The 24,205-nt window shown below is 48.3% G+C and overlaps 2 protein-coding genes across 2 annotated transcripts in view; one reads left to right on the top strand and one right to left on the bottom strand.

Moving 5' to 3' along the window:
• Nucleotides 1-5,537: 5,537 nt before the first annotated feature.
• On the bottom strand, nt 5,538-22,944 carry efcc1 (EF-hand and coiled-coil domain containing 1). The gene is made up of 7 exons (XM_052501350.1): nt 22,246-22,944; nt 21,463-21,992; nt 7,864-8,012; nt 7,720-7,788; nt 7,537-7,603; nt 6,472-6,527; nt 5,538-6,142 (listed from the first exon to the last, which is right to left on the bottom strand). Exons 1-7 carry the CDS (start codon nt 22,942-22,944, stop codon nt 5,538-5,540), a joined length of 2,175 nt encoding a protein of 724 aa, XP_052357310.1.
• Nucleotides 22,945-23,957: 1,013 nt separating this feature from the next.
• The window catches only part of cfap92 (cilia and flagella associated protein 92 (putative)), a 52,554-nt gene continuing 52,306 nt past the window's right edge, over nt 23,958-24,205 (top strand). The window contains exon 1 of the mRNA XM_052501297.1: nt 23,958-24,150. The gene's annotated coding sequence lies outside the window, so the exon portion shown is untranslated. The remainder of the gene's footprint in view (nt 24,151-24,205) is intronic.

A 24,205-nucleotide genomic window follows, 5' to 3' on the forward strand; every position in this document is an offset into this window, starting at 1 on the left:
AATAAGTGCACCGATGACGTCGTCCCCACAGTGACTGTATGTACATACCCCAACCAGAAGCCATGGATTACAGGCAGCACCCGCACTGAGCTAAAGGGTAGAGCTGCCGATTTCAAAGAGCGGGACTCTAACACGGAAGCTTATAAGAAATCCCGGTAAGCCCTCCGACGAACCATCAAACAGGCAAAGCAATAAAGGACTAAGATCGAGTTGTACTACACCGGCTCTGATGCTTGTCGGATGTGGCAGGGGCTGCAAACCATTACAGACTGCAAACGGAAGCACAGCTGAGAGCTGCCCAGTGACACAAGCCTACCGGACGAGCTAAACTACTTCTATGCTCGCTTCGAGGCAAATGACACTGAAACATGCATGAGCACACCAGCTGTACCGGAAGACTGTGTGATCACCCTCTCCGCAGCCAATGTGAGTATGACCTTTAGACAGGTCAACATTCACAAGGCCGCAGGGTCAGACGGATTACCAGGACGTGTACTCAAAGCATGCGCTGACCAACTAGCAAGTGTCTTCACTGACATTTTCAACCACTCCCTGTTCGAGTCTGTAATACCAACATGTTTTAAGCAGACCACTATAGTCCCATGTGCCCAAGAACACAAAGGAAACCTGCCTAAATGACAACTGACCCGTAGCACTCACGTTTGTAGCCATGAAGAGCTTTGAAAGGCTGGTCATGGCTCACATTAACACCATCATCCCAGAAACCCTAGACCCACTCCAATTTGCACACCGCCCCAACAGATCCACAGATGATGCAGTCTCTATTGCACTCCACACTGCCCTTTCCCACCTGGACAAAAGGAACACCTATGTGAGAATGCTGTTCATAAACTACAGCTCAGCGTTCAACAACATAGTTCCCTCAAAGCTCATCAATAAGTTAAGCACCCTGGGACAAAACACCTCCCTCTGCAACTGGATCCTGGACTTCCTGACGTGCTGCCCCCAGGTGGTAAGGGTAGGCAACACATCCAACACACTGATCCTCAACACAGGGGCCCCTCAGGGGTGCGTGCTCAGCCCCCTCCTGTACTCCCTGTTCACTCATGACTGAATGTCCAGGCACGACTCCAATACCATCATTAAATTAGCAGATGACACAACAGTGGTTGGCCTGATCACCCACAATAACGAGACCGCCTATAGGGAGGAGGTTAGAGACATGGCTGTGTGATGCCAGGACAACAACCCCCTCCTCAACGTGATCAAGAGAAAGGGGATGATTGTGGACTACAGGAAAAAGAGGACGGAGCACGCCCCCATTATCATCGACGGGGCTGCAGTGGAGCAGGTTGAGAGCTTCCAGTTCCTTGGTGTCCACATCACCAACAAACTAACATGGTCCAAGCTCACCATGACAGTCGTGAAGCGGCACGACAAAACCTATTCCCCTTCAGGAGACTGAAAAGATTTGGCATGGGGTCCTCAGATCCTTTAAAGGTTCTACAGCTGCACCATCGAGAGCATCCTGATTGGTTGCATCACTACCTGCTATGGCAGCAGCTCGGCCTCCGACCGCAAGGCACTACAGAGGGTAGTGCGAATGGCCAAGTGCATCACCAGGGCCAAGCTTCCTGCCATCCAGGACCTCTATACCAGGCGGTGCCAGAGGAAGGCCCTAAAAATTGTCAAAGACTCCAGCCACCCTAGTCATAGACTGTTCTCTCTGCTACCACACAGCAAACCGTACCGGAGCACCAAGTCTAGGTCCAAGTGGCTTCTAAACAGCTTCTACCCCCAAGCCATAAGACTCCTGAACATCTAGTCAAATGGCTACCCAGACTATTCACATTGCCCCCCCTCCCCTCTCCACACCACTGCCACTCTCTGTTGTCATCTATGCATAGTCACTTTAATAACTCTACCTACATATATATGTAACCGGTGCCTCTGCACATTGACTCTGTACCGGCACCCCCTGTATGTATTGTTAATTTTTACTGCTACTCTTTAATTACTTGATGATTTTATCTCTTATTCTTATCCGTATTTTTTAAAACTGCACTCCTGGTTAGGGACTCATAAGTAAGCATTTCACTGTGAGGTCTACATCTGTTGTATTCGGCGCATGTGACTAATAAAATGTGATTTGAATTAATTGCCCCGTCTATAACTGTCTGCTCCCCCGTTTGATCCCTGTGTCAGCATTAATGTCGTTATGTGTTCTGGTCCAGACGCTGTCCTGTTCCATGTCCGTTGATAATTAAATGTTCACTCCCTGTACCTGCTTCTCATCTCTACCAGCATCTATCCTTACAAAGACTTGTTCAAGAGCTGGCCCGCTGGGTCAAACTGAGCAATCGGTGTAGAAGGGCCTTGGTCAGGGAGGTGACCAAGAACATGATGGTCACTCTGACAGAGCTCCAGAGTTCCTCTGTGGAGATGGGAGAACCATCAATCAGGCCTTTATTGTAGAATGGCCAGATGGAAGCCACGCCTCAGTAAAAGGCACATGACAGCCCTCTTGTAGTGTGCCAAAAGGCATCTAAATGACTCTCAGACCATGTGAATCAAGATTCTCTGGTCTGATGAAACCAAGATTCAACTCTTTGGCCTGAACGTCAAGCGTCACTCGGGAGGCCCATAGTTGACATAGTTTACGTGCTATAGTTGACAAAGTTGACATAATTCATGAGATGTAGTGGACATAGTTAATCTTCTATAGTTGACATGCTATAGTTAACGTGCTATAGTTGACATCTGTCACGCCTTGGTCTTAGTATTTTGTGTTTTCGTTATTTATTTGGTCAGGCCAGGGTGTGACATGGGTTTCTTTTGTGGTGTGTTTTTGTATTGGGATTGTGGTTGAGTAGGGTTGTCTAGCATAGTCTATGGCTGCCTGAGGCGGTTCTCAATCAGAGTCAGGTGATTCTCGTTGTCTCTGATCGGGAACCATATTTAGGTAGCCTGGGTTTCACTGTGTGTTTGTGGGTGAATGTTCCTGTCTCTGTGTTTGTTTTCACAAGATAGGCTGTATAGGTTTTCGCGTTTCGTTTGTTGTTTTGTATATTAAGTTATTTCATGTATCGTTCAATTTTCATTAAAGAACATGAGTAACCACCACGCATTTTGGTCCGACTCTCTTTCAACAGACGAACGCTATGTCAACTATAGCTGTCAGGTTCTGACCTTAGTTCCTTTGTTATGTCTTTGTTTTAGTATGGTCAGGGCGTGAGTTGGGTGGGTTGTCTATGTTCCTTTTCTATGTTGTGTTTGCGTTTGGCCTGGTATGGTTCTCAATCAGAGGCAGGTGTCGTTAGTTGTCTCTGATTGAGAATCATACTTAGGTAGCCTTTTCCCACTTGTGTTTTGTGGGTGTTTATTTTCTGTCTAGTGTGTCTTGTCACCTTACAGAACTGTTTTGGTTTCGTTTCTTTCTCTTTGTTATTTTGTTTAGTGTTCTGAGTTTAAATAAATATCATCATGAACACATACCACGCTGCGCTTTGGTCCTCACCTCATTTCAACGACGATCATTACAATAGCAGATTACCTATGTCAACTATAGCAGATTAACTATAGCAGATTAACTATGTCAACTATAGCAGATGAACTATGTCAACTATAGCAGATTAACTGTGTCAACTATAGCAGATTAACTATAGCAGATTAACTATAGCAGATTAACTATGTCAACTATAGCAGATTAACTATAGCAGATTACCTATGTCAACTATAGCAGATTAACTATAGCAGATTAACTATGTCAACTATAGCAGATTAACTATAGCAGATTACCTATGTCAACTATAGCAGATTAACTATGTCAACTATAGCAGATTAACTGTGTCAACTATAGCAGATTAACTATAGCAGATTAACTATAGCAGATTAACTATGTCAACTATAGTAGATTAACTATAGCAGATTACCTATGTCAACTATAGCAGATTAACTATGTCAACTATAGCAGATTAACTGTGTCAACTATAGCAGATTAACTATAGCAGATTACCTATATCAACTATAGCAGATTAACTATAGCAGATTAACTATGTCAACTATAGCAGATTAACTATAGCAGATTAAATATGTCAATTTTAGCACTGAACTTGTTCTTAAAAAGTGGTCACCACTCACAGCAGATGGTTAACATGAACAGATGTTTAGGGTTGTTGCCTGTAGGTACTATAGACCTCAGAGATCACAGCAGATGGTTAACATGAACAGATGTTTAGGGTTGTTGCCTGTAGGTACTATAGACCTCAGAGATCACAGCAGATGGTTAACATGAACAGATGTTTAGGGTTGTTGCCTGTAGGTACTATAGACCTCAGAGATCACAGCAGATGGTTAACATGAACAGATGTTTAGGGTTGTTGCCTGTAGGTACTATAGACCTCAGAGATCACAGCAGATGGTTAACATGAACAGATGTTTAGGGTTGTTGCCTGTAGGTACTATAGACCTCAGAGATCACAGCAGATGGTTAACATGAACAGATGTTTAGGGTTGTTGCCTGTAGGTACTATAGACCTCAGAGATCAGATGTAAAGAACGTCTCATTGTCTCCATGTTGGGTGAAAACTCCAACAGGCTCTAACCAGCAGGAATCATTCTGCTCTAGCAGAAGGGTTTGAAGGGTGAAGGGTGAAGGGTGTTTGTGGTCAACACACACAGGGAACCAGCTGTGCTTCAGTCAGGGTGGCTCAGTTCACTACTGGCTGGGGTTAGGGATGGGGTTTAAGGCTCAGGCTGGGAGGCTGAGGCTGAGGCTGGGTAGCTGGGAGCTGGGCTGAGGCTGGGGTTAGGGATGGGGTTTAAGGCTCAGGCTGGGAGGCTGAGGCTGGGGTTAGGGATGGGGTTTAAGGCTCAGGCTGGGAGCTGGGCTGAGGCTGGGGTTAGGGATAGAGTTTAAGGCTCAGGCTGGGAGGCTGGGAGCTGGGCTGAGGCTGGGGGCTGGGCTGGGGGCTGGGGGCTGGGTGTCTGGGAGCTGGGCTGAGGCTGGGGGCTGGGGCTGGGGGCTGGGGCTGGGGGCTGGGTGTCTGGGAGCTGGGCTGGGGCTGGGTGTCTGGGAGCTGGCTGAGGCTGGGGGCTGGGGCTGGGGGCTGGGTAGCTGGGAGCTGGGCTGAGGCTGGGGGCTGGGCTGGGGGCTGGGTGTCTGGGAGCTGGGCTGGGGGCTGGGGGCTGGGGGATGGAGCTGGGGGCTGGGTGCCTGGGAGCTGTTCTGAGGCTGGGTGGCTGAGAGCTGGGCTGAGGCTGGGTGACTGGGAGCTGGGCTGAGGCTGGGTGGCTGAGAACTGGGTTGAGGCTGGGTGGCTGAGAGCTGGGCTGAGGCTGGGTGGCTGAGAGCTGGGAGGCTGAGAATTGGGTTGAGGCTGGGTGGCTGAGAGCTGGGTTGAGGCTGGGTGGCTGAGAGCTGGGAGGCTGAGAACTGGGTTGAGGCTGCTGGGTGGCTGAGAGCTGGGCTGAGGCTGGAGCTTGGTGCTATTTGGAAGGAGGGCTGTGCCACTCTCTGCAGTCTTCTCCTCTTTGAAGTCCAAGTCGTTCATATCAACCTCCAGCAGGTTGTTCAGTTACCAGTCTTTCATATTAACCTCCAGGAGGTTGTTCAGTTCCCAGTCTTTCATATCAACCTCCAGCAGGCTGTTCAGTTCCCAGTCTTTCATATCAACCTCCAGCAGGTTGTTCAGTTCCCAGTCTTTCATATCAACCTCCAGCAGGCTGTTCAGTTCCCAGTCTTTCATATCAACCTCCAGCAGGTTGTTCAGTTCCCAGTCTTTCATATCAACCTCCAGCAGGCTGTTCAGTTCCCAGTCTTTCATATCAACCTCCAGCAGGCTGTTCAGTTCCCAGTCTTTCATATCAACCTCCAGCAGGTTGTTCAGTTCCCAGTCTTTCATATCAACCTCCAGCAGGCTGTTCAGTTCCCAGTCTTTCATATCAACCTCCAGCAGGCTGTTTAGTTCCCGGTCTTTCATATCAACCTCCAGCAGGTTGTTCAGGTCCCAGTCTTTCATATCAACCTCCAGCAGGCTGTTCAGTTCCCAGTCTTTCATATCAACCTCCAGCAGGCTGTTCAGTTCCCAGTCTTTCATATCAACCTCCAGCAGGTTGTTCAGTTCCCAGTCTTTCATATCAACCTCCAGCAGGCTGTTCAGTTCCCAGTCTTTGCCTCCTCCTCTAGTCTTTAATACATTTTACACCAGAACCAACAGTCCTCAGAATGATGACAACGAACTGAGAGTCAAAACATGCCGTATTTTGGTTGTTCACGTCAGTGGCTCCAGTTGTACCGGTTGTAGCTCACCACACATGTTCTGCTTTGAGTGTGTGTACGTGCACGTGTGTGTACCTGGTCCATGTCCATCTGTAACTGTTGTGCCTGGGTCTCCTTCTGCTCCAACTTTTTATTCAGCCTCGTCACCTTCTCTAAGAGCTCTACCACCGCACTCCTCCTCTCCTCACTCCTCTCATCATCCTCCTCTCCTCCTCTTGTGCTCTCCTCACTCCTCCTGGAACCACTGAAGTGGGACAGCAGTTTCTTCATAGCCTTGTCATCACACCTAAGGGACAGGAGAGACAGAGGCAGGTCAATTACATACAGGTTAGGGTTATGGCCCCCATTTTTCACATACACATGTGTGTGTGAGAGGCTAATGCTTGTGTGTGCATACCTATGTGTGAGTGTGTGTGTGTGTGTGTGTGTGTGTGTGTGTGTGTGTGTGTGTGTGTGTGTGTGTGTGTGTGTGTGTGTGTGTGTGTGTGTGTGTGTGTGTGTGTGTGTGTGTGTGTGTGTGTGTGTGCATGTGTCTATGCGCCTGTGTGTGTGTGTGTGTGTGTGTGTGTCTGTGTGTGTGTGTGTGTGTGTGTGTGTGTGTGTGTGTGTGTGTGTGTGTGTGTGTGTGTGTGTGTGTGTGTGTGTGTGTGTGTGTGTGTGCATGTGTCTGTGTGTGTGTGTGTGTGTGTGTGTGTGTGTGTGTGTGTGTGTGTGTGTGTGTGTGTGTGTGTGTGTGTGTGTGTGTGTGTGTGTGTGTGTGTGTGTGTGTGTGTGTGTGTGTGTGTGTGTGTGTGTGTGTGTGTGTGTGTGTGTGTGTGTGTGTGTGTGTGTGTGTGTGTGTGTGTGTGTGTGTGTGTGTGTGTGTGTGTGTGTGTGTGTGCATGTGTCTGTGTGTGTGTGTGTGTGTGTGTGTGTGTGTGTGTGTGTGTGTGCATGTGTCTATGCGCCTGTGTGTGTGTGTGTGTGTGTGTGTGTGTGTGTGTGTGTGTGTGTGTGTGTGTGTGTGTGTGTGTGTGTGTGTGTGTGTGTGTGTGCATGTGTCTATGCGTCTGTGTGTGTGTGTGTGTGTGTGTGTGTGTGTGTGTGTGTGTGTGTGTGTGTGTGTGTGTGTGTGTGTGTGTGTGTGTGTGCCTGTGTCTATGCTGTGTGTGTGCCTGTGTGTGTGTGTGTGTGTGTGTGTGTGTGTGTGTGTGTGTGTGTGTGTGTGTGTGTGTGTGTGTGTGTGTGTGTGTGTGTGTGTGTGTGTGTGTGTGTGTGTGTGCATTATCCTGTGTATGTGTGTGTGTACTGTGTACCTGTCTCCGCAGCAGGACAGTCTGGCGAGGATCCTCTTCATTTCGTCCACCTGTCTCTGTTGTTCACCTGTCCCCAACACACACCAACATTAATTAACATTAATCAACACACACGTTTACATTTAACACATGTTCATGTGAAAAGCCATCCCAAACATGCACACACACTAAACCTGTTCTCACCTGTCCACTTTTCCTCGTCGTCGTCTGATGCTGCCTGGCCCTCTACTGACCGGAACAACTGCTCCTGACCTGGAGGACAGAACACACACATTAACACAGAACATAGACGTCAGAAAAACAAACAAACCCCTCGTGGTGTCTTACTGTTATCTGGAGTTGTCTCAGAGCGGCCGGTGGGGGACCAGCGGTCCTGTTGGTCGTCTAGGCAACACCTCTGGACTGGTCCGCAGGCTCCGCCCACCTGCTTATTTGCCCTTGTGCACCCTGAGAGCTGTAATTTAGACACCTCCGACCTGAGAGGGAACAGTCAAAGAGATATAATAATAATATATGCCATTTAGCAGACGCTTTTATCCAAAACTTACAGTCATGTGTGCATACATTCTCTATGGGTGGTCCCGGGATTGAACCCACTACCCTGGTGTTACAAGCGCCATGCTCTACCAACTGAGCTACAGAAGGACATCATATATATACAGAACAAAAATCTAAACGCAACAATTTCTAAGATGCTACTGAGTTACAGTTCATATAAGGAAATCAGTCAATTGAAATACATTCATTAGGCTGTAATCTATGGATTTCAGATGACTGAGAATACAGATATGCATCTGTTGGTCACAGATAACTTTAAAAAAGGTAGGGGTAAAGATGAGAAAACCAGTCGGTATCTGGTATGGATCAGAAAACCAGCCAGTATCTGGTGTGGATCAGAAAACCAGTCAGTATCTGGTGTGGATCAGAAAACCAGCCAGTATCTGGTGTGGATCAGAAAACCAGTCAGTATCTGGTGTGATCAGAAAACCAGTCAGTATCTGGTGTGGATCAGAAAACCAGTCAGTATCTGGTGTGATCAGAAAACCAGTCAGTATCTGGTGTGGATCAGAAAACCAGTCAGTATCTGGCGTGGATCAGAAAACCAGTCAGTATCTGGTGTGGATCAGAAAACCAGCCAGTATCTGGTGTGGATCAGAAAACCAGTCAGTATCTGGTGTGGATCAGAAAACCAGTCAGTATCTGGTGTGATCAGAAAACCAGTCAGTATCTGGTGTGGATCAGAAAACCAGTCAGTATCTGGTGTGATCACCATTTGCCTCATGCAGCACGACACATCTCCTTCTCATATTGATCAGGCTGTTGATTGTGGCCTGTGAAATGTTGTCCCACTCCACTTCAATGGCTGTGTGAAGTGCTGGAAGGTGGTGGGAACTGGAACACTCTGTGGTACACGTCGATTCTGAGCATCCAGAACATACTCAATGGGTGACATGTCTGGTGAGCATGCAGACCATGGAAGAACTGGGACATTTTCGGCTTCCAGGAATTGTGTACAGATCCTTGAGACATGGGTCCGTGCGTTATCATGCTGAAACATGAGGTGATGGCGGTGGATGAATGGTACAACAATGGGCCTCAGGATCTTGTCACAATATCTCATTCAAATTGCCATCAATAAAATGCAATTGTGTTTGTTGTCCATAGCTTATGCCTGCCCATACCATAACCCTGAGGCACTCTGTTCACAACGTTGATATCAGCAAACCACTCGCACGACGCCATACATGCTGTTTGCCATCTGCCCGGTACAGTTGAAACCAGGATTCATACACTTCTCCAGCGTGACAGTGGCCATCGAAGGTGAGAATGAGGTGAGAAGGTTACGACGCAAACTACATTCAGGTCAAGACCCTGGTGAGGACAACGAGCACCCAGATGAGCTTCCCTGAGACGGTTTCTGACAGTTTGTGAGGACAACGAGCACCCAGATGAGCTTCCCTGAGACGGTTTCTGACAGTTTGTGAGGACAACGAGCACCCAGATGAGCTTCCCTGAGACGGTTTCTGACAGTTTGTGAGGACAACGAGCACCCAGATGAGCTTCCCTGAGACGGTTTCTGACAGTTTGTGTGTGAAATTCTTCAGTTGTGCAAACCCACAGTTTCATCAGCAGTCTGGGTGGCTGGTCTCAGACGATCCCGCAGGTGAAGAAGACAGACGTGGAGGTCCTGGGCTGGAGTAGTTACACGTGGTCTTTGGTTGTGAGGCAGTTTGAACATACTGCCAAATTCTCTAAAATGATGTTGGAGGAGGCTTATGGTAGAGAAATTAACATTCATGGAGACTCCTGCAGTCAGCATGCCAGTTGCACGTTCCCCCAAAACTCATTGTGTTGTGTGACAAAACAGCACATTGTGCACCTGTGTAATGATCTCGCTGTTTCATCAGCTTCTTGATATGCCACACCTGTCAGATAATGCTCACTAACAGGGATGTAAACACATTTTGTGCATATGGAACATTTCTGGGATCTTTTATGTCAGTTCATAAAACATGGAACCAATACTTTACGTGTTGCGTTTATATTTTTGTTCAGTATAAATATACACAGTGTAAATATATTCTTATTCTATTGCCACTTAGAATCAGGCTAGTATCTGCAGCTAAACAGAGCTCCATGGAGCCATTGATCACCAAAGGCCCATTGGGCACAGTGAAGGAGAAAACATTGACATTTTTCTTGTACAGAACAAGAGCTCCGTATACATTGACACAATCAATCCAAGACATTGCCTGACATCAAAGAGGGTATTCCGTAACATGAGCATCTACAATCACCATCATCCTTTAATAGGAGCTGTGATATACTTAGCTCTTTATAGGGCTGCCTGTGATATACTGTAGCTAGCTTGTTGGGTGGAGTACTATAATTGGGATAAGGTTTTCATCTTTAGTTGAAGGCGTTTTAGAAACTTTGTCTGCTAGAATAGTTTTGCTGAGGAAGACTGAGAGTTGTGAGGTTAAAAACAATGACATGAACTGGATCAAACTGAAAACCAGGAGAACACACAGACAACATGATGGTCAATCCAACCGTCCATAAGGCTCTGTTTTAGTCTAACATGAAAACAACTTATCCAGCTAACAACCATTTAACCATCTAGTTGTTTTTCTTTACATTTAAACTCCAAATTCAAAGTGTCTTATTCAGAACACATTCCCACTACAGTTCTCTAGCAGATCTATCATTCAGCTTTACATTTTCCAGTTCTTTCTCTTTCTCTCTCTCTCTCTCTCCTGCTGTCTGGTGTTCTGTGTCGGAGGAAATCCGATAGGGGGCCTGGGAGAATCACTGTAAGTGTTTCCAGATGTCAACGTCCTGCCGCGTGTGTGTGTGTCGGTGGCATGTATGTGTCTTGCCAAGAACAAAATCAGAGAAAGCTGTTTCTCAGAAGCTTGGATATACAGCCTCCAGCCAGTAACCCAGCAAGCCAGTTACCCAGCAAGCCAGTAACCCAGCAAGCCAGTTACCCAGCAAGCCAGTTACCCAGCAAGACAGTTACCCAGCAAGCCAGTTACCCAGCAAGCCAGTAACCCAGCAAGACAGTTACCCAGCCAGATAGTTACCCAGCAAGCCAGTTACCCAGCAAGCCAGTTACCCAGCAAGCCAGTAACCCAGCCAGACAATTACCCAGCCAGACATTACCCAGCCAGACAGTTACCCAGGCAGCCAGTAACCCAGCAAGACAGTTACCCAGCAAGCCAGTAACCCAGCCAGATAGTTACCCAGCAAGCCAGTAACCCAGCCAGACAATTACCCAGCAAGCCAGTAACAAAGCCAGACAATTACCCAGCAAGCCAGTAACCCAGCCAGACAATTACCCAGCCAGATATTACCCAGCCAGACAGTTACCCAGGCAGCCAGTAACCCAGCCAGACAGTTACCCAGCCATATAGCCTGTAACAAGGCCAGACATTTACACAGACAGACAGTTACCCAGCCAGCCTGTAACCCAGCCAAACTGCCAGACAGGTACCCAGCTGGCCAGCCTGTAACACAGCCAAAAAGCCAGACAGTTACCCAGCCAGCCAGCCTGTAACATAGCCAGACAGTTACCCAGCAACACAGACAGCCAGACAGTTACCCAGCCAGACAATTACCCAGCCAGCCAGCCTGTAACAGAGACAGCCAGACAGTTACCCAGCCAGCCTATAAAACAGCCAGACAGTTACCCAGCCAGCCAGTTACCCCGCCAGCCAGCCAGCCAGTTACCCAGCCATTCAGCAACACAGACAGCCAGCAACACAGACAGCCAGACAGTTACCCAACCAGCCAGCCTGTAACACAGCCAGACAGTTACCCAGCCAGCAAGCCTGTAACCCAGCCAAACAGACAGACAGTTACCCAGCCAGCCAGTAACCCAGCCTGCCATCCAGTAACCCAGAAAGTAACCCAGCCAGCTAGACAGTTACCCAGCCAGCCAGCCAGCCAGTAACACAGAAAGTAACCCAGCCAGCTAGACAGTTACCCAGCCAGCAAGCCAGTAACACAGAAAGTAACCCAGCCAGCTAGACAGTTACCCAGCCAGCAAGCCTGTTACCCAGAAAGTAACCCAGCCAGCTAGACAGTTACCCAGCCAGCAAGCCTGTTACCCAGAAAGTAACCCAGCCAGCTAGACAGTTATCCAGCCAGCCAGCCAGTAACACAGAAAGTAACCCAGCCAGCTAGACAGTTACCCAGCCAGCAAGCCAGTAACACAGAAAGTAACCCAGCCAGCTAGACAGTTACCCAGCCAGCAAGCCTGTTACCCAGAAAGTAACCCAGCCAGCTAGACAGTTACCCAGCCAGCCAGCCAGTAACACAGAAAGTAACCCAGCCAGCTAGACATTTACACAGCCAGCAAGCCAGTAACACAGAAAGTAACCCAGCCAGCTAGACAGTTACCCAGCCAGCAAGCCTGTTACCCAGAAAGTAACCCAGCCAGCTAGACAGTTACCCAGCCAGCCAGCCAGTAACACAGAAAGTAACCCAGCCAGCTAGACATTTACACAGCCAGCCAGCCAGTAACACAGGAAAACAGCCAGGCAGTTACCCAGCCAGCCAGCCAGCCAGTAACACAGAAAGTAACCCAGCCAGCTAGACAGTTACCCAGCCAGCCAGTAACACAGGAAAACAGCCAGGCAGTTACCCAGCCAGCCAGTATCCCAGCCAAACAGCCAGGCAGTTACCCAGCCAGCCAGTATCCCAGCCAAACAGCCAGGCAGTTACCCAGCCAGCCAGTATCCCAGCCAAACAGCCAGGCAGTTACCCAGCCAGCCAGTATCCCAGCCAAAAAGCCATACAGTTACCCAGCCTGCCAGATCAATCATTCAGCATTTATTCAAATGTTCCAGTTCTTTCTCTTTCTCTCGCTCTCTCCTTTCATCTGGTGTTCTGTGTCAGAGGAAATACGATAGGGGAGCTGGGAGAATCCAGATGTCAACGTCCTGCCGCGTGTGTGTGTGTTGGTGAGTGTATGTGTCTTGCCAAGAAAAAAATCAGAGAAAGCAGTTTCTCAGCAGCTTGGCTATACAAACACCAGTCTGTAACACAGCCAGAAAGTTACCCAGCAAACCAGCAAGTAACCCAGCCAGACAGTTACCCAGCCAGCCTATAACACAGCCAGACAGTTACCCAGCCAACCAGAGAGTAGCCCAGCCAGACAGTTACCCAGCCACCCAGCCAGTAACCCAGACAGCCAGCATGTCATTTTACTTACCTATTGTTCACCTAATACATTTTTTGCACTATTGGTTAGAGCCTGGAAGTAAGCATTTGACTGTAAGCCACCAACAGGGTTTGGACCAGGCTGACTCTATGCTGTAGGATCAGCCACAGTACAGAAACAGCCTGACTCCATGCTGTAGGATCAGCCACAGTACAGAAACAGCCTGACTCTATGCTGTAGGATCAGCCACAGTACAGAAACAGCCTGACTCTATGCTGTAGGATCAGCCACAGTACAGAAACAGCCTGACTCTATGCTGTAGGATCAGCCACAGTACAGAAACAGCCTGACTCTATGCTGTAGGATCAGCCACAGTACAGAAACAGCCTGACTCTATGCTGTAGGATCAGCCACAGTACAGAAACAGCCTGACTCTATGCTGTAGGATCAGCCACAGTACAGAAACAGCCTGACTCTATGCTGTAGGATCAGCCACAGTACAGAAACAGCCTGACTCTATGCTGTAGGATCAGCCACAGTACAGAAACAGCCTGACTCTATGTTGTAGGATCAGCCACAGTACAGAAACAGCCTGACTCTATGCTGTAGGATCAGCCACAGTACAGAAACAGCCTGACTCTATGCTGTAGGATCAGCCACAGTACAGAAACAGCCTGACTCTATGCTGTAGGATCAGCCACAGTACAGAAACAGCCTGACTCTATGCTGTAGGATCAGCCACAGTACAGAAACAGCCTGACTCTGTGGGAATAACAAGGGAAGGTTCTACAACTGAATGCATTCAACTGAAATGTGTCTTCCAGATTGAACCCATCTGAATCAGAGAGGTGCGGGGGGCTGCCTTAATCGACATCCACATCTTCAGCACCCGGGGAACAGTGGGTTAACTACTTTTACCTTGTCAGCTCTGGGATTCGATCCAGCAATCTTTCGGTTACTGGCCCAAAGCTACCTGCCACCCCTACTGTACAGCCACAGGGTTAGGGTTATATCCTGTTGGAACCAGACTGACTGTATGCTGTAGGATCAACAACAGTTGAAGTTGACTCTGTGGTTATAAAACATTTTAATGTGTAGTTTAGAGCTAGGTTTCTGTGGATATACAACAGAGCGATGTGTAGTTTAGAGCTAGGGCTCTGTGGGTATAAAACAGAGTGATGTGTAGTTTAGAGCTAGGGCTCTGTGGGTATAAAACAGAGTGATGTGTAGTTTAGAGCTAGGGCTCTGTGGGTATAAAACAGAGTGATGTGTAGTTTAGAGCTAGGGCTCTGTGGGTATAAAACATAGCATAGTGATGTGTAGTTTAGAGCTAGGGCTCTGTGGGTATACAACAGAGTGATGTGTAGTTTAGAGCTAGGGCTCTGTGGATATAAAACAGAGTGATGTGTAGTTTAGAGCTAGGGCTCTGTGGGTATAAAACAGAGTGATGTGTAGTTTAGAGCTAGGGCTCTGTGGGTATACAACAGAGTGATGTGTAGTTTAGAGCTAGGGCTCTGTGGATATAAAACAGAGTGATGTGTAGTTTAGAGCTAGGGCTCTGTGGGTATACAACAGAGTGATGTGTAGTTTAGAGCTAGGGCTCTGTGGGTATAAAACATAGCATAGTGATGTGTAGTTTAGAGCTAGGGCTCTGTGGGTATAAAACAGAGTGATGTGTAGTTTAGAGCTAGGGCTCTGTGGGTATAAAACATAGCATAGTGATGTGTAGTTTAGAGCTAGGGCTCTGTGGGTATACAACAGAGTGATGTGTAGTTTAGAGCTAGGGCTCTGTGGGTATAAAACAGAGTGATGTGTAGTTTAGAGCTAGGGCTCTGTGGATATAAAACAGAGCATAGTGATGTGTAGTTTAGAGCTAGGGCTCTGTGGGTATAAAACATTTTAATGTGTCGTTTAGAGCTAGGTTTCTGTGGATATACAACAGAGCGATGTGTAGTTTAGAGCTAGGGCTCTGTGGGTATAAAACAGAGTGATGTGTAGTTTAGAGCTAGGGCTCTGTGGGTATAAAACAGAGTGATGTGTAGTTTAGAGCTAGGGCTCTGTGGGTATAAAACATAGCATAGTGATGTGTAGTTTAGAGCTAGGGCTCTGTGGGTATACAACAGAGTGATGTGTAGTTTAGAGCTAGGGCTCTGTGGGTATACAACAGAGTGATGTGTAGTTTAGAGCTAGGGCTCTGTGGATATAAAACAGAGCATAGTGATGTGTAGTTTAGAGCTAGGGCTCTGTGGGTATAAAACAGAGTGATGTGTAGTTTAGAGCTAGGGCTCTGTGGGTATAAAACAGAGTGATGTGTAGTTTAGAGCTAGGGCTCTGTGGGTATAAAACAGAGTGATGTGTAGTTTAGAGCTAGGGCTCTGTGGGTATAAAACATAGCATAGTGATGTGTAGTTTAGAGCTAGGGCTCTGTGGGTATAAAACATTTTAATGTGTCGTTTAGAGCTAGGTTTCTGTGGATATACAACAGAGCGATGTGTAGTTTAGAGCTAGGGCTCTGTGGGTATAAAACAGAGTGATGTGTAGTTTAGAGCTAGGGCTCTGTGGGTATAAAACAGAGTGATGTGTAGTTTAGAGCTAGGGCTCTGTGGGTATAAAACATAGCATAGTGATGTGTAGTTTAGAGCTAGGGCTCTGTGGGTATACAACAGAGTGATGTGTAGTTTAGAGCTAGGGCTCTGTGGGTATACAACAGAGTGATGTGTAGTTTAGAGCTAGGGCTCTGTGGATATAAAACAGAGCATAGTGATGTGTAGTTTAGAGCTAGGGCTCTGTGGGTATAAAACAGAGTGATGTGTAGTTTAGAGCTAGGGCTCTGTGGGTATAAAACAGAGTGATGTGTAGTTTAGAGCTAGGGCTCTGTGGGTATAAAACATAGCATAGTGATGTGTAGTTTAGAGCTAGGGCTCTGTGGGTATAAAACATTTTAATGTGTCGTTTAGAGCTAGGTTTCTGTGGATATACAACAGAGCGATGTGTAGTTTAGAGCTAGGGCTCTGTGGGTATAAAACAGAGTGATGTGTAGTTTAGAGCTAGGGCTCTGTGGGTATAAAACAGAGTGATGTGTAGTTTAGAGCTAGGGCTCTGTGGGTATACAACAGAGTGATGTGTAGTTTAGAGCTAGGGCTCTGTGGGTATAAAACAGAGCATAGTGATGTGTAGTTTAGAGCTAGGGCTCTGTGGGTATACAACAGAGTGATGTGTAGTTTAGAGCTAGGGCTCTGTGGGTATACAACAGAGTGATGTGTAGTTTAGAGCTAGGGCTCTGTGGATATAAAACAGAGCATAGTGATGTGTAGTTTAGAGCTAGGGCTCTGTGGGTATAAAACAGAGTGATGTGTAGTTTAGAGCTAGGGCTCTGTGGGTATAAAACATAGCATAGTGATGTGTAGTTTAGAGCTAGGGCTCTGTGGGTATAAAACAGAGTGATGTGTAGTTTAGAGCTAGGGCTCTGTGGTTATAAAACATAGCATAGTGATGTGTAGTTTAGAGCTAGGGCTCTGTGGGTATAAAACAGAGTGATGTGTAGTTTAGAGCTAGGGCTCTGTGGGTATAAAACAGAGTGATGTGTAGTTTAGAGCTAGGGCTCTGTGGGTATAAAACAGAGTGATGTGTAGTTTAGAGCTAGGGCTCTGTGGGTATAAAACAGAGTGATGTGTAGTTTAGAGCTAGGGCTCTGTGGATATAAAACAGAGTGATGTGTAGTTTAGAGCTAGGGCTCTGTGGGTATAAACCAGAGTGATGTGTAGCTTAGAGCTAGGGCTCTGTGGGTATAAAACAGAGTGATGTGTAGTTTAGAGCTAGGGCTCTGTGGGTATAAAACAGAGTGATGTGTAGTTTAGAGCTAGGGCTCTGTGGGTATAAACCAGAGTGATGTGTAGTTTAGAGATAGGGCTCTGTGGATATAAAACAGAGTGATGTGTAGTTTAGAGCTAGGGCTCTGTGGGTATAAAACAGAGTGATGTGTAGTTTAGAGCTAGGGCTCTGTGGGTATAAAACAGAGTGATGTGTAGTTTAGAGCTAGGGCTCTGTGGATATAAAACAGAGTGATGTGTAGTTTAGAGCTAGGGCTCTGTGGGTATAAAACAGAGTGATGTGTAGTTTAGAGCTAGGGCTCTGTGGGTATAAAACAGAGTGATGTGTAGTTTAGAGCTAGGGCTCTGTGGGTATAAAACAGAGTGATGTGTAGTTTAGAGCTAGGGCTCTGTGGATATAAAACAGAGTGATGTGTAGTTTAGAGCTAGGGCTCTGTGGGTATAAAACAGAGTGATGTGTAGTTTAGAGCTAGGGCTCTGTGGGTATAAAACAGAGTGATGTGTAGTTTAGAGCTAGGGCTCTGTGGGTATAAAACAGAGTGATGTGTAGTTTAGAGCTAGGGCTCTGTGGATATAAAACCTAGCAGAAAAACCTACTGACATTTCCAACTACTTTAACCACTTTTTCATTGGGATGGCAGGTAGCCTTGTGGTTAGAGGTGGAGGCAGGTAGCCTAATGGTTAGAGGGGGAGGCAGGTAGCCTCGTGGTTAGAGGGGGGCAGGTAGCCTAGTGGTTAGAGGGGGGATGCAGGTAGCCTAGTGGTTAGAGGGGGAGGCAGGTAGCCTAGTGGTTAGAGGGGGAGGCAGGTGGCCGAGTGGTTAGAGTGTTATCTTACACCAGACTCCTATAGAGGCCACCCCACCACCACCACTACACCAGACTCCTATAGAGGCCACCCCACCACCTCTACACCAGACTCCTATAGAGGACACCCCACCACCTCTACACCAGACTCCTATAGAGGACACCCCACCACCACTACACCAGACTCCTATAGAGGCCACCCCACCACCACTACACCAGACTCCTATAGAGGCCACCCCACCACCACTACACCAGACTCCTATAGAGGCCACCCCACCACCACTACACCAGACTCCTATAGAGGCCACCCCACCACCACTACACCAGGCTCCTATAGAGGCCACCCCACCACCTCTACACCAGACTCCTATAGAGGACACCCCACCACCTCTACACCAGACTCCTATAGAGGCCACCCCACCACCTCTACACCAGACTCCTATAGAGGCCACCCCACCACCTCTACACCAGACTCCTATAGAGGCCACCCCACCACCACTACACCAGACTCCTATAGAGGTCACCCCACCACCACTACACCAGACTCCTATAGAGGCCACCCCACCACCACTACACCAGACTCCTATAGAGGACACCCCACCACCACCACTACACCAGACTCCTATAGAGGCCACCCCACCACCTCTACACCAGACTCCTATAGAGGCCACCCCGCCACCACTACACCAGACTCCTATAGAGGCCACCCCACCACCACTACCCCAGACTACTATAGAGGCCACCCCACCACCACTACCCCAGACTACTATAGAGGCCACCCCACCACCACTACACCAGACTCCTATAGAGGCCACCCCACCACCACTACACCAGACTCCTATAGAGGCCACCCCACCACCACTACACCAGACTCCTATAGAGGCCACCCCACCACCACTACACCAGACTCCTATAGAGGCCACCCCACCACCACTACACCAGACTCCTATAGAGGTCACCCCACCACCACTACACCAGACTCCTATAGAGGCCACCCCACCACCACTACACCAGACTCCTATAGAGGCCACCCCACCACCACTACACCAGACTCCTATAGAGGACACCCCACCACCACTACACCAGACTCCTATAGAGGCCACCACACCACCACTACACCAGACTCCTATAGAGGCCACCCCGCCACCACTACACCAGACTCCTATAGAGGCCACCCCACCACCACTACACCAGACTCCTATAGAGGCCACCCCACCACCTCTACACCAGACTCCTATAGAGGCCACCCCACCACCACTACACCAGACTCCTATAGAGGCCACCCCACCACCACTACACCAGACTCCTATAGAGGTCACTCCACCACCACTACACCAGACTCCTATAGAGGCCACCCCACCACCACTACACCAGACTCCTATAGAGGCCACCCCACCACCACTACACCAGACTCCTATAGAGGACACCCCACCACCACTACACCAGACTCCTATAGAGGCCACCCCACCACCACTACACCAGACTCCTATAGAGGACACCCCACCACCACTACACCAGACTCCTATAGAGGCCACCCCACCACCACTACACCAGACTCCTATAGAGGACACCCCACCACCACCACTACACCAGACTCCTATAGAGGCCACCCCACCACCACTACACCAGACTCCTATAGAGGCCACCCCACCACCACTACACCAGACTCCTATAGAGGACACCCCACCACCACTACACCAGACTCCTATAGAGGTCACCCCACCACCACTACACCAGACTCCTATAGAGGCCACCCCACCACCACTACACCAGACTCCTATAGAGGCCACCCCACCACCACTACACCAGACTCCTATAGTGGTCACTCCACCACCACTACACCAGACTCCTATAGAGGCCACCCCACCACCACTACACCAGACTCCTATAGAGGACACCCCACCACCACTACACCAGACTCCTATAGAGGCCACCCCACCACCACTACACCAGACTCCTATAGAGGCCACCCCACCACCACTACACCAGACTCCTATAGAGGCCACACCACCACCTCTATACCAGACTCCTATAGAGGCCACCACACCACCACTACACCAGACTCCTATAGAGGCCACCCCACCACCACTACACCAGACTCCTATAGAGGCCACCCCACCACCACTACACCAGACTCCTATAGAGGCCACCCCACCACCACTACACCAGACTCCTATAGAGGCCACCCCACCACCACTACACCAGACTCCTATAGAGGCCACCCCTACACCAGACTCCTATAGAGGCCACCCCACCACCACTACACCAGACTCCTATAGAGGCCACCCCACCACCACTACACCAGACTCCTATAGAGGTCACTCCACCACCACTACACCAGACTCCTATAGTGGTCACTCCACCACCACTACACCAGACTCCTATAGAGGACACCCCACCACCACTACACCAGACTCCTATAGAGGACACCCCACCACCACTACACCAGACTCCTATAGTGGTCACCCCACCACCACTACACCAGACTCCTATAGTGGTCACTCCACCACCACTACACCAGACTCCTATAGAGGTCACCCCACCACCACTACACCAGACTCCTATAGAGGACACCCCACCACCACTACACCAGACTCCTATAGAGGACACCCCACCACCACTACACCAGACTCCTATAGAGGACACCCCACCACCACTACACCAGACTCCTATAGTGGTCACTCCACCACCACTACACCAGACTCCTATAGAGGACACCCCACCACCACTACACCAGACTCCTATAGAGGACACCCCACCACCTCTACACCAGATTCCTATAGAGGCCACTCCACCACCACTACACCAGACTCCTATAGAGGACACCCCACCACCACTACACCAGACTCCTATAGTGGTCACCCACCACCACTACACCAGACTCCTATAGAGGCCACCCCCCACCACCACTACACCAGACTCCTATAGAGGACACCCCACCACCACTACACCAGACTCCTATAGAGGCCACCCCACCACCACTACACCAGACTCCTATAGAGGACACCCCACCACCACTACACCAGACTCCTATAGTGGTCACTCCACCACCACTACACCAGACTCCTATAGAGGCCACCCCACCACCACTACACCAGACTCCTATAGAGGTCACCCCACCACCACTACACCAGACTCCTATAGAGGCCACCCCACCACCACTACACCAGACTCCTATAGAGGCCACCCCACCACCACTACACCAGACTCCTATAGAGGCCACCCCACCACCACTACACCAGACTCCTATAGAGGCCACCCCACCACCACTACACCAGACTCCTATAGAGGCCACCCCCACCACCTCTACACCAGATTCCTATAGAGGCCACCCCACCACCTCTACACCAGACTCCTATAGAGGACACTCCACCACCACTACACCAGGCTCCTATAGAGGACACCCCACCACCTCTACACCAGACTCCTATAGAGGACACTCCACCACCACTACACCAGACTCCTATAGAGGACACCCCACCACCACTACACCAGACTCCTATAGTGGTCACTCCACCACCACTACACCAGACTCATGCACCTAGGTAGAACTGGACCTATCGTATAGGAATAACATGTCGAGTAACTGAATCTTTGTTCCTGAAGGTACAGTCGTGTTAACCTGTAGTAGCGGATCTCCTGCTCCAGCTGCTTGATGTGTCTCTGTAGGACTGGTACTCTGCTGGCTTTAGCCTCCAGCTCTTTGACCTTCCCCATTCCACTGACCAGCGCCTGACGGGCATCCTCCACCTTCCTCCTCATGTCCCCCTGCTCCACCTGCAGTGCCCTGTTACACCCCTCTAACTCCGACACTGCCTCCCGCGACGACCTCAGCTCTTGTTCCAGCTTTTTATTAAACAGAATGGCCTCCTCCACCTGCCCATTCCGAGAGCTGTGGATCGGGTCAATCTCATGGACGAGGCTCCGCAGGCAAGTGTACTGGCTACTGGTCTTCAGGCTAGAGTACTGACTGGGGTCACGCTGGCTGCTGGGATTGCTGCTGTGGGTCGTCTTGATGTGGCTGAGGTTGTGGATCTTGGTGTTCCCATGGCAGTTGTTGCTGCTGTGGGTCGTCCGGACAGATAGTTTGTGATGAGCGATGAAGCAGCCACCCTCTGATTCGTGTTTGGAGTGGCTCTTCAACAGTCCTACCTGGGAGGGGACAGACAGACAACAGTAGGCTATGGCCAGTTCAGTGATGGGGGGATAATAGCCTGCTAACACAGCTTTTCCAATGCCAACTTTCCCATAAACATATTCATTTGAAAGTGTCAGTGTCTCTATTCTAAAACTTCATGATCCTTTACAGGGCTATGTTTTGTTACAGACTCAAAGCCTCCCATCAACACATAATAATAATAATAACAATAATAATAACAATACCACTGATGCCCATCTGGATTACCTGTAGTGCCAGGGAGCGGGCATCACTGCTCTGTAGAGCCGCCCTCATATCCTCCACCAGCTCCCTCAGACTGGCATTCTCATCCTGTAGTTTAGTTATCCTTTCCTCTGCTTCCTCCAGAGCCACAATCTCCTCGTAACACTCCCGGGTGCAGGAGGCGCGCAGCTGCCGACAGCCCGGCAAATGTCTATCTGAGTTCGGTGACGATCCCGGGCTCTCTCTCCCACCGGTCCCCAGAGATAGCATCTTCTTTCGCCGCCTGAGAGGGATCCTCAGGCGGATCTGAGTCTCTATATGCTCACTGTCTTTCCCGACCAGTAACCTCCCGTTCTCATACTGGGACCCAGCCTTGGTGCTGAAGTATCCGCAGAGTTTAGCGTGGAACTGCCTGAAGGTAAACTCACTGGGCAGATTATCCAGGACCCCCACACACTCCTCCGACTCAGAGTCTTTGTTCAACCCCAAGATCTCACACAGAATATTAAAGTCCTCCATGGATATCTTCCCATCTCCTGTACAGTCCATGTGGTGGAAGATCTCCTGCAGATACTGGTCCAGTCCGGTCGCCAGAACTATAATTTCGTTCTCTACTCCCCGATCCAGTCCGTAGTGGTAAGCCAGGGTACTCGCTATCCATTGTGTCCTGCGGGCGGGTCGGCCGTACAGATCACAACTATCTTTAACCAATATTTTATCCATTCTTTTCAAATCAGTACAAATCCATTGATGAGAAGAAAACAAGTTGTGTATCAGTGATCATGTTGTAGCATCCTGTGTCCATGTTCCCTTTTCCGTGACTGAATAAAAGTGTATTTCTGCAGAGGAGCTCTCTGTGCGCACAGGGCGTTTCTTTGAAGCGAGTTTTGGCTCAGCCCCTCAACACATATAAACTGGGGCGACATTTGAAATGGTTTCCTCGAAAGTAGAGAAAGAAAATGTATGTTTATCACGTTCACATCTTTCTAACGCAGCCTACATTACACTATACTACAGTAAGAGTAGAACACATCATATTTTATAGAATAGAAAGCAAAATTAAATAAAATAATGGGATAGAATACAATACAATGTGCAATATCATATTGCGACCTGATAATAACGGTCCTGACATGTAGCTTATTTGAAACAATAGGGTTTAAACCAATCAACTGCTGTTCTATTGAGTTAGACCAGTTGATTGACAGTTGGGACTGATGTCTGGTCGACCAACAGATATCAATACGGCTTCATTGTTCTGTAATTGAGTCCGTGAGGGGGGTAATGGTTTGAAAAGCCTAGGTGGTATTCATGCACGAAAGAAAATATTGAATGATTTAAAGATTTTGTTATAATAGTTTCTAACAGGTTGAAAAAAGTAATTGCTGAAAATAATGACAGTCTTAAATGACTAAAATATTGTGTGGGTTGTTTGTATTTTTTGTAAAAACATTGTTTGTAGACTATTCTGATGCTAAAACAATCTTTTATCGAGTTAATAATTATCAGGATAATAGCAATGCTTGATTCTTCTAATCTAATCGGGCTTTCAAAGTTTCAGTTCGTTCCGGATTGGCCATTGTGATAAATAATATCCATTTATTATGATATATTATGATGTCACAATGTAACTTTCACTCGCGGCAACATTGTTACAAACAATTTGTGACACTGGTGATTGTAACGTTATCACGTTGTTGTCGCAACACTGGTTGCTAAGGTGACGTAAACAGTTGATGTGACATCCTACCGCATTTGATGTTATTCCGTCAAAGATGAAACCGTGATTCTACGTAATTATGAAAATAACTAGGCTATATATCATGTATCAGTGATGATATTGGTAAAAGATTTAAGGGACACAAACTGAAATAGCTGCCGAACTGCACCTCCAGTCTACCAAAGAGCTAAGGACTATTTCGTGTAGCGGTAAGTAGGAAGGTGATTCACAGAAAAGTTGACATGTAATTTTACTCAGATGATG

The sequence above is a fragment of the Oncorhynchus keta genome, unplaced genomic scaffold (assembly GCF_023373465.1).
Source record: "Oncorhynchus keta strain PuntledgeMale-10-30-2019 unplaced genomic scaffold, Oket_V2 Un_contig_1319_pilon_pilon, whole genome shotgun sequence".
Taxonomy (NCBI): Eukaryota; Metazoa; Chordata; class Actinopteri; order Salmoniformes; family Salmonidae; genus Oncorhynchus; species Oncorhynchus keta.